General features: G+C 41.4%; 1 protein-coding gene across 4 annotated transcripts in view; it reads left to right on the top strand.

The window, feature by feature from the left end:
* Positions 1-17,728, top strand: part of LOC148324034 (contactin-associated protein-like 4) — a 118,643-nt gene that overhangs the window by 11,233 nt on the left and 89,682 nt on the right. For all 4 annotated transcript variants that reach the window (XM_088312557.1, XM_088312556.1, XM_088312555.1 and 1 more), the window contains exon 3: positions 17,475-17,668. In XM_088312557.1, coding sequence (XP_088168683.1) covers positions 17,475-17,668 — 194 coding nt within the window. The remainder of the gene's footprint in view (positions 1-17,474; positions 17,669-17,728) is intronic.

The raw sequence follows: 17,728 nt of genomic DNA, 5'->3' as shown, positions 1-17,728 counted from the left end.
TTTTCACTCCTCTGTGAAATTCCTGTGTATCCCTCCATTTTTTCTATCAGACATTTCCTAGTAATCCCATAAATTTAACGCTTGTGTTTGTTTCCTTTTCAGTCAAGATGATGTGGTTGTATGTTGCCGCTGCCACTTCCCACCACCCTTCTTCCTTTTTTCTCTTGTGAATTAAATATCACCACAGTCAAAAAAAGAACCTGGCTCTGTATTTAACTGATTACAGCAGATATGCAAAAGTTTTTTGTTTTTTGGATGAGTTTAGAAACATGGTTAACTGCTCTGTGCACGGAAACAACAAATGTTTTCGGTTGAGGATATCAAAAAAAGTTTTGCCCTTTGTCATTTTAAGCTTCTTGAACTTGCTCAGTTGCTGACACTGACTGTCAAGAAGATGCTGTAGGCCAGTGAGATGATGTGAACGGACTGAAAATTGAGCTGTTGAAAAGGCAATGTGCCCTTAATGTCCTGTTCTCCCTCTTCTGTGTGTGAGGTGGGTTGCAGAAGTGCAAATAGAGTAAATCCACATTTTCTGAGACACTTTGCAGTAACAGAGTCGGAAAAATTGCTTTTGCATGCATAGAAGTACAGAGGATGAATGGATGCTGTGTGGAGAAAAAGGCAATTGTGGTTTGTTTTGGAGGTAAGTGTCTAACTGGTGTTGGAGCATTTCTACTGTTTTTAAAAACATTTATTTTCAAATATATTTGAAAGAGTCAAGGCTCTACACACAAACACAACACGAACGCATACACACAAACATTTTCCTCGTGGCTAAATAAAATGTCAGTGTTAATTATGTTATATTACAAGTCTATCCAAGAACTTTTGTGGAAATAAATATATTTACTCGGAATTTGTAGTTCTACCTCCTTAGGTACAATTTCAAGCATATAATGTATTACATGCTCGATAGCAATCATTTCAATCTTAAATATCAAAAGTTAAGTTTCGTCTCTGTTATTAATTACAACACTTTTTTTTACTCTGTCTGTACTCCCTCCTTAAAAAAACTATAATATGCATATGTATCAGGCAAAAATAGTTCACGTTGCCATTCTGGAGCATAATACACCTACTCAAAGGTGACTCGATCCACGTTATTATATTTTTCAAGCACAAGGGGGTGGGTCATCAATGGGACCCATTTTCAAGATTCACAATGTTTATGCACATAACACGGTACAAAATGGTATCTCTGAGCAATGAAATTTATACTTTGCTGGTCTCTCTCCACTTGTAAAAAGAATATAAGGTATTTTAAACTCTCTTAAACAACTAAAGGTCAATTCTGAAGCATTTGAGTTTCATAGTGGTACTAGCGTACTTAAGTCAAAAAGAAAAAAAAACATGTATCTAATGTGATGTATCAGGTAAAAAGGCAGGCATTTGACTATTCAAGCATTGCAGGTTGCAGGGATAATGCACATGGGCAAAGTTCAAGTAATCATGATCAAAAAAGAAAATTAGTGCACAGCGTAGTTGACAGATTGTGATGACATTTGTTCAGGAGTCTGATGGCGTGCGGGTAGGGGAGCTACATTTTAGTCTTGTTTGAAGACGTGACCGATCACAAGATTATTGTGATGGTGGAGCTAAGGAGGAGCCTGTAAGAATCTTGAAAGCTTTGAACGTCCATTAGACTCCAGGAGGATTACTTTAAAAGTGAAATTGTGTAGCTTGGATTTAAAATATAGTTTTTTACACTAGTCCTGGATCTTTTGTGAGACACCTTGCAAATGCATGATCTAGATTGACACATATAATAATTAAACAACAAATGATGTAAGCATCTGTTTGCATGGGACAAAAATGTGCTCTTAAACTCGCAGACCATAGACGTTTCTTCTCTGACTGGTTGTGGCCACATACACAAATGAGAGCACTCCTTTTCTTTTGTTCTTTTTTATTTTTTTTGAAACACTCTAATGCACATATCAAAGTGTATATGAGCATAATCATTGTTCATCGTCTCAAGCCTTTCCCATGCAAGGAGGTCGCTGAGCTTATGTTAATTACGATGATAACACAGTCACACCAGCTATAATGGCTGCAGTAATGCTCCAATGGCACTGAGCCAATTGCTTTCAGCTTGCTTCTCTGACAATCATTCGAAAAGGTCAGGAAATGTGTTTGTGACATTTTTTGTATCTCACATCCAGTAACCGTGTTGCTTAATATCACCAACCTTTTCCTTTCGTCAAAACAAAATCTACATGGTCACTGTGACTTGGGAATTAGTACACTAGTAGATATTCTCTTACAGCTTTGTGAGATTTTACCGTTTATTTTTTTAATTCACGCAAGCTCCATAAAGGTTGTAAATCCTGACCTAAAATTTTCATTGATTTCCTACGTACTTCTTTCTCATACTTGTAATAATATGTTTTATTCATCATTACAACCGAAGAGACTGTGAAAACATTGAGACAACGTAATTTAATGTTTCAGCAAATGTTAATGAACGCACTTAACATTTTTAGGAAAATGTCAATAGATGTATTTAACATCCAAATGGTTTGTGTACTTCAGTGGACCATGCTGATAATTACCCATTAATCACACTTCATTTTCTGTGATGTCTAATTTAATTTTGAGAAAGAGTAGAATCAGTTCTATAGGTTAAAAAAAACTGTCAGGGCACATTATTTGTACAAATAATCTTACATATAACTTAATTACCACAGATAATTAACTGTTGGGAGTTTTGTTCAATTAATTGTATGATTCATCATAAAATATTTGATCTTTTCTGTTGCAGTGCACAAAGTGTTATTTAACTGAATTGAAACATTTTGTTGCATTGGCCAATCAAGATCTATTTATATCCAGTTTGCTTGTAGTGCATACCGATTTCACCTATCGGGAAAGCTACTCATTTCACTATCCAGTGATCGTTTACATACAATCTGTCTCAATTAGATGTTTTTTTCACAATATTTATAAATTGAGAGCTTCATTGTACATATTTTTAAAGGCCAGGTCTATGAGCCCATAATTTAATTAAGTTAATTGATATCAAAACTCAGAAAGGTGTTGGCTTACTGATTAGAACTTTCCTGTGGCACAGCAAATACTTCAATAAATTTAATGGCTCGTTTTATGGAAATTGATTCTTTTTACTTCTTTGGAGAAATCCTGATTACTTTCTGGGGTAGTTTGGTAGTTTTGCTCAATAAACCAAATCCTAAAATACTATGTGTAATTTAACTGATTTAGAATTCTGTATTTAGTCGGTTTTATTTGGAATTCTGTTTGTGTTCAGCCACCTTGTTCCAGACTAATGAAGATCTTTTTTTCTTGCCTATATGTATATGACCTGCACACTGTTTCCAATAATTATTAACCTTAATATCAGAAAAAAAAATCTCTAATGTCGTGGGACATGTTTTCTACAATTTTTGGTTGTTCATCCAACTATCCATTTCTAAAAGCACTTGTGCTGATCATGGTCGTGGGGATCTGGGGCCTCTTGCAGCTAATTATGGTAAAAGACGCATTTCAAACAGGAATTGTTGCCATCCAATCTTTGCTTCAGCAAAATAAGAACAGAATGTGGAAGTGTAGTTTTACTGATTAGAACTTACTGTCACTGAGCAGCATTAACACAAAGTCTCAACTCAACTGTATTCATAAAGCAGTTGAAGACAACCACCACCAGATGCAAATTGCTGTAAATGGAGCAAAAGTAAATCATACAACAACTAACAATAAAACAAATTAATAATGAAGACAGAAACAAAAAAATAAATAAATAATTAAAAAAAACAAGTCTCATGCAGCGTCAAAAGCCAAAGAGTAATAATTTGTTTTTAGACAATTTTTAAAGATGGGAAGTGAGGGGGATTGCCAAACATTTAGAATGAGATCATTCTAAACAGAAGGCTCAATCCCCTTTGTGCCTTTTTTTGGTACCTCCAGTAGCATCTGGTCACTGACATGAGGCTGGCGGAGCTCAGAGAGGTAAGGCGGGGCGAGACCATTTAAAATTTTGAAAACATATTATAGAATCCTAATAATAACTCTAAAATGCACAGGGAGCCAGTGAACGGACGCCAGAGTTGGAGTTATGTGCTCCGTCTAACGAGTACCAGTCAAGAGACGAGAGGCAGCATTTTAGACCAACCGGAGACCGTTGGTGGAGGATAGGCTGACTCCGAAATAAAGTGCATTACAGTAATGCAGATGTGGCTAATGCATGCATTACTGTTTCAAAGCGCTGTTGAGAAAGGATATCTTATCCAGCTGCCTAAAATGAAAAAAGCTGGATTTAACAGCAGCACCAATTTGCCGGTCCAATTTAATATGTCCAGTTTCAGACCCAAGTCTGATACTCCTGGCGTCACATAAAGAGCATGGGGACCCAGGTCAGCCGGATGAGAAATACACAGACCACTGGGACACCAACTTTTTTCTTCCTTTAATTGAAATTCAAGATATTCACCGCCATTTAGGTCTTGATTTCCTCCAGACAAGACAAAAGTGGCTTCAATGAGAAAGCATCTCTGCTTTAACAATGAAAATTGAGTGTTCCCTCGTTACTTGGCGCTTTACTTTTTGCAGCTTTAACTTTTCATTGTTCTGTTCCAAAACTCATGTTTTCCAAATGTGCCGTTCTTACCTTAACTAGAAAGGTCCGTGTTGATGTTATTGTGCAAAGGGAAAGTTAAGCTATGATTACTTCCGGCGACAGTGCTTCTTTTTCATTGTCTTAAAAGAATTTGGAAGAGAGGAGGAGAAGAAGAAGATGCAACAAGAGCAGAAATAGTCATAGTAACTTTCGCTTTGCACAACAACAACAACAAGCGAGCTTGGTATTCATTCTTCATTTTACATTTTGAAAGTTAGATTTGTTGTGTAACAAGCAATTAGAAGATTGGGGGGTTGCAACGGGGCAATGGAGGCATTAGTACCCCCAAAATAGAAATAAAAATTAATAATAGTTTAAAAAAAAGTCAAGTTCTGCTTTGTAGTTTTTCACTTCTCGTGGGGGGTTCTGGTCCTCAATAACCGCGAAAAACGAGGGATTACTGTATATTCAATGTCGTGCAACTGGTGGGAGGTGAAACTGTGAGCGTGCGGAGGTGGCGTTAGTGCAATAGTGCAACTGGTACAGATTCTTTAATAATTGGGTTGCACTTAAAAAAAAAGTATATGTGGTCCTCAAATGTGCACCAAAAAAGTTGGTGCAAATTAATTTTTCTTCCGACCAATAGTCATCCTCATGGAAGATTTGCGGCACATCTGGGCGAGGTTTGTCATTAACATGTGAAGATAAGTAATTTTAATGTAACTGAATAATGTTATTTTTTTTCATTTTTAGTTTAACCCTTTTTGTTTCCTATTTATAACACCATACCAAGGCTACACAATATTCAAAGCTACACAAGCAGCCTTCCGTTCTTCTTGTGTCAGTCAAAATATAGATAATATGCAGAAAGGCACTTACACAGTACTGAGTGAGTGTTGGACGACCTAGCTTCTCTTGAAAGGTCCGTTTTGAAAATGGCCTCACAAGTGTATCTGCAATTAAATCCACACATTTCCCTCTTTCGGCCATTGTGGCATAAAAAAGCAAGAATATATTTTACATTTTCAAACGGTCACCAATTACGACTTCCATGTGTGTTCATTTCACATAGCGCTGCCCGCTCACGTAAGCAATCACAAAACGCGTTTATCACCTTCAGCGTAAGGCCTACGAGAAGGCTCACTGTAACCAAGTCGTGATCTGTTTGGCTGTCGCAACTGTCTATCAACTGTAAAGGCTCCCTTGAGACAGAACAGATGCCCGCACAATTGTATCTGAAGGCCTCGGACGAATAGTGCGTGCTACTGGTATTGTGAAATCTGCCTTGCGACACGAATAGCTGAATTCTGATCGGATAAAAACTGATCAAAAAATACAACACTAGGATATGATATGACTTCAAAGTGAAGATTTTGATCATAATTTCTTTATTATATATCTTTATTTATTTCTGTATTCCTACACTTGGCAACTGGTCCTGTGCTTGGAAGGGTACCAAATAATGTTTCAAGTTACAAGCCTTTGCCTTAATAAAGAGACACTTGGACAGGCTGAACATCGGCACTGATATAGTAGGTAGGCATGTAAAAATTTCATGAGTACTAAAATTCTCCGCCTCAAGGACTGTGGTTATTTAAGGGCTTTTTGGGGATGAGAGTTACGTCGAATTGACACACCCCCTTTTGGAGTGTGGTTTGGGGTTTTTTCCATCTCAGCAGTAAACGTCACAGCATGGAGGCTCGCATTGTAATATTCCTTGCTTTGTCAGTTTTGTTTAAAAGGATGACCAAGCCTCACCAAGATTCAAAAAAGCACATTACTACTCTTGTCCACTTCAACCCGTGGAAGTATAAAAGTGTTCTGTGGAATATATTGGATTTGAACAGCTTCTTACCGTCCAGATATGCGGCTCTGTGCTGTCGAGGATGTTATCATCTGCCACCGCTTGCAGCCATCATCGTTATGGCGCAAGTGGGCATCAATTTCGGATTACATTGACGAACCCTGGATGTGGTCTTTTTGAATCTTCTGTGTCACGGATCGGCACGTGATTTTAGCCGGGGTCAGTTCAGGAGGTCAATGTCAGACAGCGAGCCTGACGCTAACCCTGGTTGTTGTCCCTTGATGAAAAGTTGGACTTTGAAGACATCCAGTACGTTCATGCACAACTCAAGGGAGAATATACTGTGCAGAAAATGGATAGATGGATGGACAGACTTTGAAAAATTCAGAGCACCAAACCTCCAGGAAGAAGGCAGACTCCACAGCCGAGAGTGGCAAAATGGACCATTCCAGCTGCATGATCCCTTTTATTATATTACATGAAACAAGTTTATTTTGTTTCTCATTTAGTATGTTTTATTATAATCTTATTACTATTAAGATTTTGCTATACAGTACTTTACTGTATCTTTATTAACAAGTGTTTTTGTAATTTAAGGTACCATTGGAGATCTATGCCGAACTCTCGCACACAACTACCCTTACTTTGTAGAACTGCAACATAACGTGTTTTATTTATTTAATTTCACATTTATTTTCTATTTAATTATTTAATCTTTCATTCATTTAATTGCTATATTTAATTAAATAATTGTTATATTGCACTGTAGAGGGGAGCTCTCCAATCTTCTTGTACTCTGAGTACAATGACAATAAATGGCATTCTGACTCTGATTATGATTCATATGCACAATTCTCTAATCTCCAGTGTAATCCCTTCCCTGCCCTTCCTGTGTGGAGTTTGCATGTTCTCCCAGTGCCTGCGTTGGTTTTATCCAGGTGCTCCGGTTTCCTCCCACATTCCAAAAACATGCATGGCAGGTTGATTGGACACTCTGAATTGCCTCTAGGAATGAGTGTGAGTGCGGATGGTTTTTCGTCTCTGTGTTTGGCTGGCAACCTGTTCAGGGTGTCCCCTGCCTATTTCTTCCTCTAAAGATGCGAGAGTTTCCTATCTTCTTCTCCTGAGCTCTGATGAACTTTTTCTATTTTAGAGACAATGAATCAAGCAAATTTCTGTGTCCTGCACTGTCTCAAGAGCAGCTCAATCAAAGTGCACAAATGACAATCCAAAGGGCATCAAAGAATCCACCAGTTCACTACGTGTGATGTCAACCAAGAACCTTCAGTGAGGAACAGCCACTCTGCAACTGCACCTGTTTGTGCATGACACTTGCACAACCTCCGTTTTTTCATAGATCTTGGAACATTCTGGGTAAAAATCAATCCAATCTTTTGAATTGCACATTCGCTCTCCTATGATCAGGTTATTATAGGCCGAGACTGTGAAGATGTCAATCAATCGAAAGGGAAAAAGCTCACGAGTTATTTATTTCTATAGAAAATCAAGCACATTCAGTAATGTTTATTATATTTTGCTGAGCTAGGTATCAGTTTTGGTGCCTTTATAAGTTGGTCTCCTTCTCTAACTCCTCTGCAATTCCGCCTCTACCAGCCGTAACAAGCAAAGGTCAAGAATGTCTGCTCTCTCTTGTTGTGCTGTCAGTGGGCTCGTCTGTTATTGAGGCACTTATTAGCTCTGGCCTTAAGCAACTCTCCTAATGAACAGGAAGTGTATGACTGACTCGGCGGCTGGTGATACTGAAACGAGACAATGGCCTTTGGCAAATTGTGTCTATTTTCACTTGAATCAATCACAATTTAGTTAGTTTGCAACAAAAAAAAATGTAAATGGACATTTGTATAGGTTTTAGACCTTACAAGAACACACACACAGACACACACGCACACGCAGACAGACACAGTCATCCAGTCATGGCCACCAAAGTATACAGTACATGTAGCAAATGACTGCGGACGCAAAAAAAAACTGTCTGACAGTCAATGAAAACATTCCAGTTTGCTGAAATGTTTTCATGCACTGTCAGTATTTCTGTATTGAAGGTTTTCATGAATTTGTGAAAAATAATAGTAAATATGTCACATGTATGTAATTTGCCACGTTTCTTTTAAGAATGAAATTTCAGAAGGCACCTGTATATGGGCCTGCAATTTATTTTTAAACATTACTGTATTTGAACAGCTTTTATTTATTTATTTTTGTTTGTTTTTAAAATTTGTTTTTTTTGGGGGGGGAGGGGTTTCCATCCATCCATCCATCCATTTTCTGCCGCTTATCCGGGGTCGGGGCGCAGAGGCAGCAGCTTCAGCCGAGGGACCCAGACTTCCCTCTCCCCAGCCACGTCTTCAAGCTCTTCCGGAGGGATCCCCAGGCGTTCCCAGGCCAGCCGGGAGACATAGTCCCTCCCAGATGGCCAAGCTTCTCACCTTATCTCTAAGGGAGAGCCCGGACACCCTGCGGAGGAAACTCATTTCGGCCGCTTGTGTCCGAGATCGTGTCCTTTCGGTAGGAACGTAGATTGACCGGTAAATCGAGAGCTTCGCCTTTTGGCTCAGCACTCTCTTCACCACGACAGACCGATACAGCATCCGCATCACAGTGGACGCTGCACCGATCCGCCTGTCGATCTCTCGCTCCATCCTCCCCTCACTCGTGAACAAGATAAGATAAGATAAGATAAGATGTCCTTTATTAGTCCCACAATGGGGAAATTTGAGGTGTTACAGCAGCAAAGATATAGATCACACAGAGTCGGCGGCGTAATGTAGCCGTTAATGTATAACATTAGCAGCAGACATTCAGAAAAAGCATGCAAATATACACAGTATAAACGTATCTAAGTGTAAGGAAACACTCCTAATGTTTGACCCCAAGATACTTAAACTTAAACTCCTCTACTTGGGGCAGGATCTCTTCCCCGACCTGGAGAGGGAACTCCACCCTTTTCCGACTGAGAACCATGGTCTCAGATTTGGAGGTGCTGATTTTCATCCCAACCGCTTCACACTTGGCTGCGAACCGCTCCAGCGAGAGTTGGAGATCACAGCTTAAAAAGCCAACAGTACCACATCATCTGCAAAAAGCAGAGATGCAATATTGAGGCCACCAAGCCGTATACCCTCAGTGCCTCGACTGCGCCTACAAATTCTGTCCATAGAGGTTATGAACAGGATTAGTGACAAAGGGCAGCCTTGGCGGAGTCCAACCCTCACTGGAAACGACATCGTGGTACAGGGACCGAACGGCCCGTATTAGTGGGCTTGGTACCTCGTATTCCAGAAGCACACTCCACAGAATTCCCCCGAGGGACACGGTCGAACGCCATCTCCAAGTCCACAAAACACATGTAGACTGGTTGGGCGAACTCCCATGCACCAAGGATCCTGTAGAGAGTGTAGACCTGGTCCACTGTTCCGTGGCCAGGACGAAAACCACACTGCTCCTCCTGGATCTGAGATTCAACCTCCCGACAGACCCTCCTCTCCAGTACCCCTGAGTAGACCTCACAAAGTAGGCTGAGGAGTGTAATTCTTTTGTAGTTGGAACACACCCTGCGGTCCCCCTTCTTAAAGAGGGGGACCACCACCCCGGTCTGCCAATCCAGAGGCACTGTCCCCAATGTCCACGCAATGTTGTAGAGGCGTGTCAACCATGACAGCCCCACAACATCCAGAGCCTTTAGGAACTCTGGGTGAATCATCCAACCCCGGGGCCTTTCCACCGAGGAGCTTGTTAACCACCTCGGTTACATCAGTCAACCTCTGAGTCCCCAGGACCTCAATGGAAGGCGTGTCAGTGGGATTGAGAAGGTCTTCGACGTATTCTCCCCACCGACTCACAACGTCCCGAGTCGAGGTCAGCAGCACCCCATCTCCACTATAAACAGTGTTAATGGTGCACTGCTTCCCCTTCCTGAGACGCCGGATGGTGGACCAGAAATTCTTCGAAGTCGTCTGGAAGTCGTTTTCAATCGCCTCACCGAACTCCGCCCACGCCCGGGTTTTTGCTGCAGCAACCACCTAAGCCGTATTCCGCTTGGTCAGTCGGTACCTGTTAGCTGCCTCCGGAGTCCCACAGGCCAAAAAGGCCCGATAGGACTCATCCTTCAGCCTGACAGCATCCCTTACCGCCCCTGTCCACCAGTGGGTTCGGGGGTTGCCGCCACGACAGGCACCGACCACCTTACCTCCACAGCTTCGATCGGCTGCCTCAACAATGGAGGCACGAAACATGGTCCACTCAGACTTAATGTCCCCTGCCTCCCCCAGTACGTGGGCAAAGTTCTGCCGGAGGTGGGAGTTGTCACTCTTTCTGACAGGCGATTCTGGCAAGCGTTCCCAGCAGACCCTCACAATACGTTTGGGTCTGCCGGGTCAGACCGGCATCTTCCCCCACCATCGGAGCCAACTCACCACCAGTTGGTCATCAGTTGACAGCTCCGCCCCTCTCTTCACCCGAGTGTCCAAAACATGCGGCCGCAAATCCGATGACACGACTACAAAGTCCATCATCGAACTGCGGCCTAGGGTGTCCTGGTGCCAAGTGCACATATGGACACGCTTATGTTTGAACATGGTGTTCTTTATGGACAATCCATGACGAGCACAGAAGTCCAGTAACAGAACACCGCTCGGGTTCAGATTGGGGGGCCATTCCTTCCAATCATGCCCTTCCAGGTCTCACTGTCATTACCCACGTGGGCATTGAAGTCTCCCAGCTGAACAAGCGAGTCTCCAGGGGGAGCGCTCTCCAGCTCACCCTCTAAAGCAGAGGTATTCAATTAAAAGTCACAGAGGTCCACGACTAAAATTTCTTCCAATTAAAAGGTCCGAACCAAAGTCCAACTTCCCTTAATGCCTAGCCTATGTTCACATTTTTATATAGTTTCAATATTTAGTCATTTTCAACAGAGCGCACTTAGATACTAAATATTTAGCAATGTTCCCATTAAACACCTTTGCCAGTTAAACAAATATAAGGCGTTTATTTCACATTCAAGAAAATGTGGCTTCAGGAACTTAAGGGTGCCACTTCCAGAAAAGAACAGTAAAATATCCATCCATCCATCCATCTTCTGTACCGCTTCTCCTCATTAGGGTCGCGCGCGGGGGGAGCTGGAGCCTATCCCAGCTATCTTCGGGCAGTAGGCGGGGGACACCCTGAACTGGTTGCCAGCCAATTGCAGGGCTCACAGAGACGAACAACCATCCGCGTTCACACTCATACCTCGGGGCAATTTAGAGTGTTCAATCGGCCTGCCATGCATGTTTTTGGAATGTGGGAGGAAACCGGAGTACCCGGAGGAAACCCACGCAAGAACGGGGAGAACATACAAACGCCACACAGGATGGCCGGAGCCGGGATCGAACCCACGCCCGATGCTGTCTTTCACTGTGAGGCCATCGTGCTAACCAGTCGTTCACCGTGCCGCCCACAGTAAAATATCTCCTGCAGAAATATATCAAGTGCTAAGCATTGAGTTAACATCTTTTACCTTTTTTTTCTTAAATCAAAGAGTTATCAACCTAAAGAAAAAAAACGGAAAGCCTAATTATCCAAGTAAAACAGGTCAACATGTTCAGTACACAATCAATAAAAATGGCTGTCCCCATGAAAAACTAATTCAAAATGAGTTTTGACACCACCTTTTCTTTTGAATATTTTTTTAACTTATATTAATGAGAAAAAAGAGTTTGTGACTGCCCTGCCAGTGACTTAAATCTGGGTTGGAACGGAGTCAGGGCCATTGGGATTTGGTAGATTATTTCACACATCTGGCCTTTGTGTTTTCCTTTAAATAATGTTTGTGCAACCGTATTTAAGCACTCCTTCACAACTTCCCCATCACTGAGTGTTTTTTTATGTTTCCCCAAAATCCATGATACAGTTAGTGAACATTCGTTTGCATGCCGCTGGGCTGTAAACAAAAATGTAAAAATCTGTTATACTGCACTCGAAGTTCGATGTTTTTGCGTGCGCTCACCTCAAACTTCAGCGGGTAACTGTGCACAAACTGTGCACAAAAGGGCGGTGATTTGTTTCGTAGTGGCGCTTCGCAATGTTGCGACGGTTTCGGAGCATATGATGCACACCGGTTTTGAATCGGCTGCAGCCAGACCGAAACTAAATTTTTCGACCTTGCTAACTTTTTAGCAAGGCATACTGTCAGCAGCACTCTCTCCCGGTCTGCTGCGCAATTGGCAGTAGATCGTAAACAAAAGATTTGTTTGGCTCAAATCAGTGACGCCTTTTCCGTAATAACTAGAATTGCTGTGTCAACGTTTGCGAATGCGCCCTGAAAAAAATAGATTGGTCATGGGTCCGGTCCGAACCGCGGTCTGCCATTTGGTGATGCCTGCTCTTAAGACTCCAAAAAGGGTAGGTACTCTGAACTGCTGTTTGATGCATAAGCACAAACAACAGTCAGTACCCATCCCCCCACCTTCAGGCGGAGGGAGGTGACCCTCTCGTCCACTTGGGTGAACCCCAATGCACAGGCGCCAAGCCGGGGGGCAATAAGTATGCCCGCACCTGCTCTGCGCCTCTCACCGTGGGCAACTCCAGAGTGGTAGAGTATCTAACCTCTCTCGAGATGACTGGTACCAGAACTCAAGCTCTGTGTGGAGGTGAGTCAGACTATGTCAAGTCGGAACTTCTCTGCCTCACACACCAGCTCAGGCTCCTTCCCTGCCAGAGAGGTGACATTCCATGTCCCAAGAGCTAGTTTCTGTAGCTGGGGGATCGGAGCGCCAAGGTCTGTGCCTCTTGCCGCTGCCCGGCTCACAATGCACCGAACCCCTTTGGGCCCTCCCATAGGTGGTGAGCCCATGCGAAGGGGGACCCACGTTGCCTCTTCGGGCTGAGCCTGGCCGAATCCCATGGGTGCAGGCCTGCCCACCAGGCACTCGCCGACGAGCCCCACCTACAGGCCTGGCTCCAGAGGGGGGTCCCGGGGACCTGTGTCCGGGCAAGGGCAATCGTGGTCCATATATTGTGGTCATCATAGGGGTTCTTGGGAGCCATGCTTTGTCTGGACCCTCACCTAGGACCGGTTTGCCATGGGTGACCCTACCAGGGGCAAAAAAAGCCCCAGACAACTTAGCTCCTATGATCATTGGGACACACAAACCCCTCCACCACGAGGTGACAGCTCATTTTATTATTTAAAATGACAAAAGGCTATGTATCAAGATACATGAAGTCTTTATTTGATCGAACGGACATAGTAAAGATAACACTGATTTATATTATTTTCTCAACGTATATGCAGCCAACAATAGATTTGTTGTTTATATTCAGAGCCACATTTATAAATGTTATCAGTTTGATATTTTAATAATTCAATTACATTATTACCTTTTATATTACTTTCCATCTTCCCAAACAGTATACTTTTGGTAAATATTTTTCCAGGCAATGATAATTTCAGGAGTAGCCGCAGAGTCAGAGATGGAGACGGACCTGCAGTGATGACACAGTAATGGATGAGACGTGACAATGAGTACATGCCCTCAGCTTGACCGTCTATATCCGAGCCTCGGTCAACGAGGAGTCCGAGATGCCACCAACGGAACGGAGCCTCGGGAAAAGTCTAAAAGTCTCGAGAGGGCACACGACAGCAAGACTGATATTGACGAGAGGGAACCTACTGTGCTTGAAAGAGGCCTTTGATGTTTTGGATGAGGACTGATAAAAAAATTGTGTGAATACGTTATTAAATATTTAATAAAGTACAACTGAACTCAGATTTGCTGCCGCTGCCTTTTTCAAAGCATACGCTAGGATGCGTGCATGCTATAAGCTAAGGTATATTTTGACATCCCTGCGCTATTGTCGTGAAAATACGGTACTTGGCAAAATCATGAGTTCTAAATTGCACAGCTATATAAGACATCATATTTCATCATTGTTATGGTATTTGTAGGCATAACATTTAATCTGCATCATTGGCTGCTATGAAAAGGCAATACATACAATACAAAAATAATTTGTACATTGATTTATACAGGTGGGGATGAAAAAGTTTGTAAACAGTAGGATCACATCGGTGAAATTAGTAACAGGATAGATTTTAGCTTTTTTTTTTTCTTTTTAATAACTACATACCTACTTTTGATCCCCCTGTATATTTACAGTGGATCTATTCCAAGAATTTCAAGAGGAAGAAAATGTCCTGGGGTATGCTGAATAGGTATGTTGATGATATTGCTGTAGCTGGGCTGATTTGCTCAGAGGATGCTGAAGCTACAAAAGAAAATAGTTGGTTAGACAAGTGATAAATGATCATAAGTATGCGGTGGGCGGGCCCAACTCACAAAAATATTGAGTTTTCCTTTCAGTGTGATTTTACCAAAGTAATCATTGGAAGTCATTTGTAAGTTTTTAGGGTAACTTTTTTTTCCATGTCCCTAACACATTAAGTGGGAAATAATGAAATGCCAAAGAAAATAGAACTGCATTGTGAAAAAATGTTTAATTATTGATATATGGGAGGACATCTACTATACATCATGGTACCAATAACTGAAAAGCGAAAACCTGACAAAACAGACTTCTTAGTCAAAACAGAACCATGTGTAAGACAAAAATAAATAAATTAAATAAATAAAAAATCTAAACTTGTAAACAATCCTAAAATGTACACATATACAAGCATCAAATGAAAGAGACAAAATTTAAAATTAAGATTGATTTTGCATTTGGTCAAGCGTAACAGTGGCCAACTAGATCCAGTTGTTAGTGTTGTGCTGGAAAAAATTAAAAATGAAACAGGGTTAGAAAAAAAAACAACAACCATAATGCTCATTACACAATGTAAAATGAAACATTAGTCACTTGACATCCAATGTGTTTGGAAGGTTTGGAAAACTTACCTCAAAAACTAAATTGTGTTGTTTTAGGATTAATTTCTTACTGAATGTGTGTCTGACTATTTTCTCTCATCTTAACTCAATTATTTCTCAGAACTGAGGCAGCAGAGCCACCAACTTAATAATTTAGGAAAAATTCTGTCAAGCAAAAAGCAAATATGCAATATGCAATTGTGGAGGTTCATAATGCACTTGCATGTTGGGTGCATGTTTGTGTCTCTTTGTTGTGAATATCAGTGGATAGAATATCTTCCTGTCTCCATCCATGTGATCACATATCTTTTTTTATCAGATAAGTTTAAATATTTATTAATCTGACCATTATTTTGTCAATGAGAAAATTGGCAAAAATGTTGATTTCCAAAGTAAAAGTGATGTTTGATTAAAAAAAAAAAAGATATTCTGAAGAACTGCAGAAATGTGACAATATTATACTGCTTGAGAGGCTGAAATACTTAGGATTTGGACAAATGTGAATGAAACAAGGTCTATAAATGGTTATTCAATTATCAAATAAAATTTCTGATTAATTTAACAATCGTTTAGTCGTCAATTAATCGATTCATTATTGCAGCTCGGCAATGTATACTGTGAATGACAGGTTGAAAGCATATATGACAGTAAGAAAGATTACTACAGTTTGCATACTATGTCGCCTTTCTTTCCTGCAGCAATGTTCTTACGTATATAAAAAAAAAATCCTGGGCAAGATAACAACTTTAACGAATTCATAACGTGACAGTAGCAATACAAAGGAGTAAGGAATAAACAAATGTCAGCTGCAAACAAATTAGATGGAGCTTGCTGAGGTGCCAACGGCTGTATATTGTGCAATCAGATCTGCATGACAGATGTTGGCATAGAAAAAAAGGAGGAAGTTGTGAACTGTATTGAATAATCCCCTTTGATGGCAGCTGGAAGGAGCAAGTGTGGGTACTTTCCATCATGGCTCTGTGGGTGCAGCAGCCTGTTGCAAAAGGAGTTTTCGGCACCGGGTGGAATTTGTTGGAGCATCAGGGATGTTATGGATTTTCTACTTCACCACGCACTCAACGTGCTTAACAACAGATCACACACTGATAGCAAATCTCGCTTGAAGACACTTTGGCACAATCTCAGGAGGAGCTGGGGATTGAAGCAGGGAGTCTGATTACCCACCCACTCAAGTGGCTGAGATGCATTCAACGGGCAAAACATTGCACAAAAGAATGCACATTGAAAGCTTACTGAAACCTGTATGCATATTTCTTCCACAGGAATTCTTTTCACATGGGTTTCACCAACAAATTTTTACTTTGAGGATTACACTGGAGTATGGGTGACATTTTTGGGGAATCCCGCGGGTACCAGCAATCCCATAGGACTCTCACATGTTGAGAGTCAAATTTACCAATTTACCTTTAATCACGGGATTGGGACAATATCAGTTAAAAGGTTCACAGGAGCAGATGGGAGTGGGATTATCCAGTGGGGGAAAAAATAAACTAATAGAGACCATGAAGAAAGGGGGCACAAACTGTTCAATAAATGAGTAAACTGCAATTGGCTGTCATTTTCTGTTTTTTTAATGTAGCTGACCTCCAAAGTGGGAAAAGTATAGGAGTGAGAAGGGAGCAGGACAAGAGTAGGAGTCATTTTTGCCGGAGCGGTTCGAGATAGGATTTTTCTTTATTAATATTTTTTTTCAAGATCATGGTCCAGGACTGGGACGGGATGGGATTTTTTTGGTGGGAGTTGGATGGGACGTGATGGTTGTGAATATCACCCCCGGTGTCAGCCTCAATGTGAATGTGAAATGTCACAAACATATGCACATAAAACGGCTCTAGTGTACACCTAACAGGTACATTTAAACATTAAATGAGTCCTTGCTCTGTACTCCAAATCTACAATTGAAATCCATCCATGGGCATGTATATTTGATGGTTAATTCCTCGCTATTTTCACTAGGTCAAGCAAGCTTTTATTTCCGTTCAGTGTGTACTGTATGGTACATTTAATACAAGTGCAGAATGAATACAGAGTGGCATTTGACAATGTTGCCATTGGCCTACGGAATAGTTCTGCTTAAACCCTATGAACTCTGCCTGATAACAATTGCAAATCTTTCCTGTCACATTTCCTTACTGTCTCCAATAACCTATTGACAGCCCCCTTGCGGTCTGTCTCAGACACTAATGTATGAAGTGATACATTTTCCTTATTGCAGGAGCTGGAGGTTGGTCTCCTCTCATCTCAGACAAATACCAGTGGCTGGAGGTGGACCTGGGGAGGAGGACACAAATCACTACTGTTGCCACTCAGGGACGTTATGGCAGCTCTGACTGGTTGACGGCCTACCTGTTGATGTTTAGCGACACAGGCCACAATTGGAGACAGCATCGTCAAGAAGACAGTTTCAGGGTAATTAAATCTCCATCCAATATGTTTTTTTTATGTTTACTTTATGTCACCTCCCGTTTT

The sequence above is a fragment of the Idiotropiscis lumnitzeri genome, chromosome 13 (genome assembly GCF_059441095.1).
Source record: "Idiotropiscis lumnitzeri isolate Australia: NSW breed Sydney's pygmy pipehorse chromosome 13, RoL_Ilum_1.0, whole genome shotgun sequence".
Taxonomy (NCBI): domain Eukaryota; kingdom Metazoa; phylum Chordata; class Actinopteri; order Syngnathiformes; family Syngnathidae; genus Idiotropiscis; species Idiotropiscis lumnitzeri.
The sequence above is the reverse complement of the archived record's forward strand: the minus strand, read 5'-3'. Positions and strand labels throughout refer to the sequence as shown.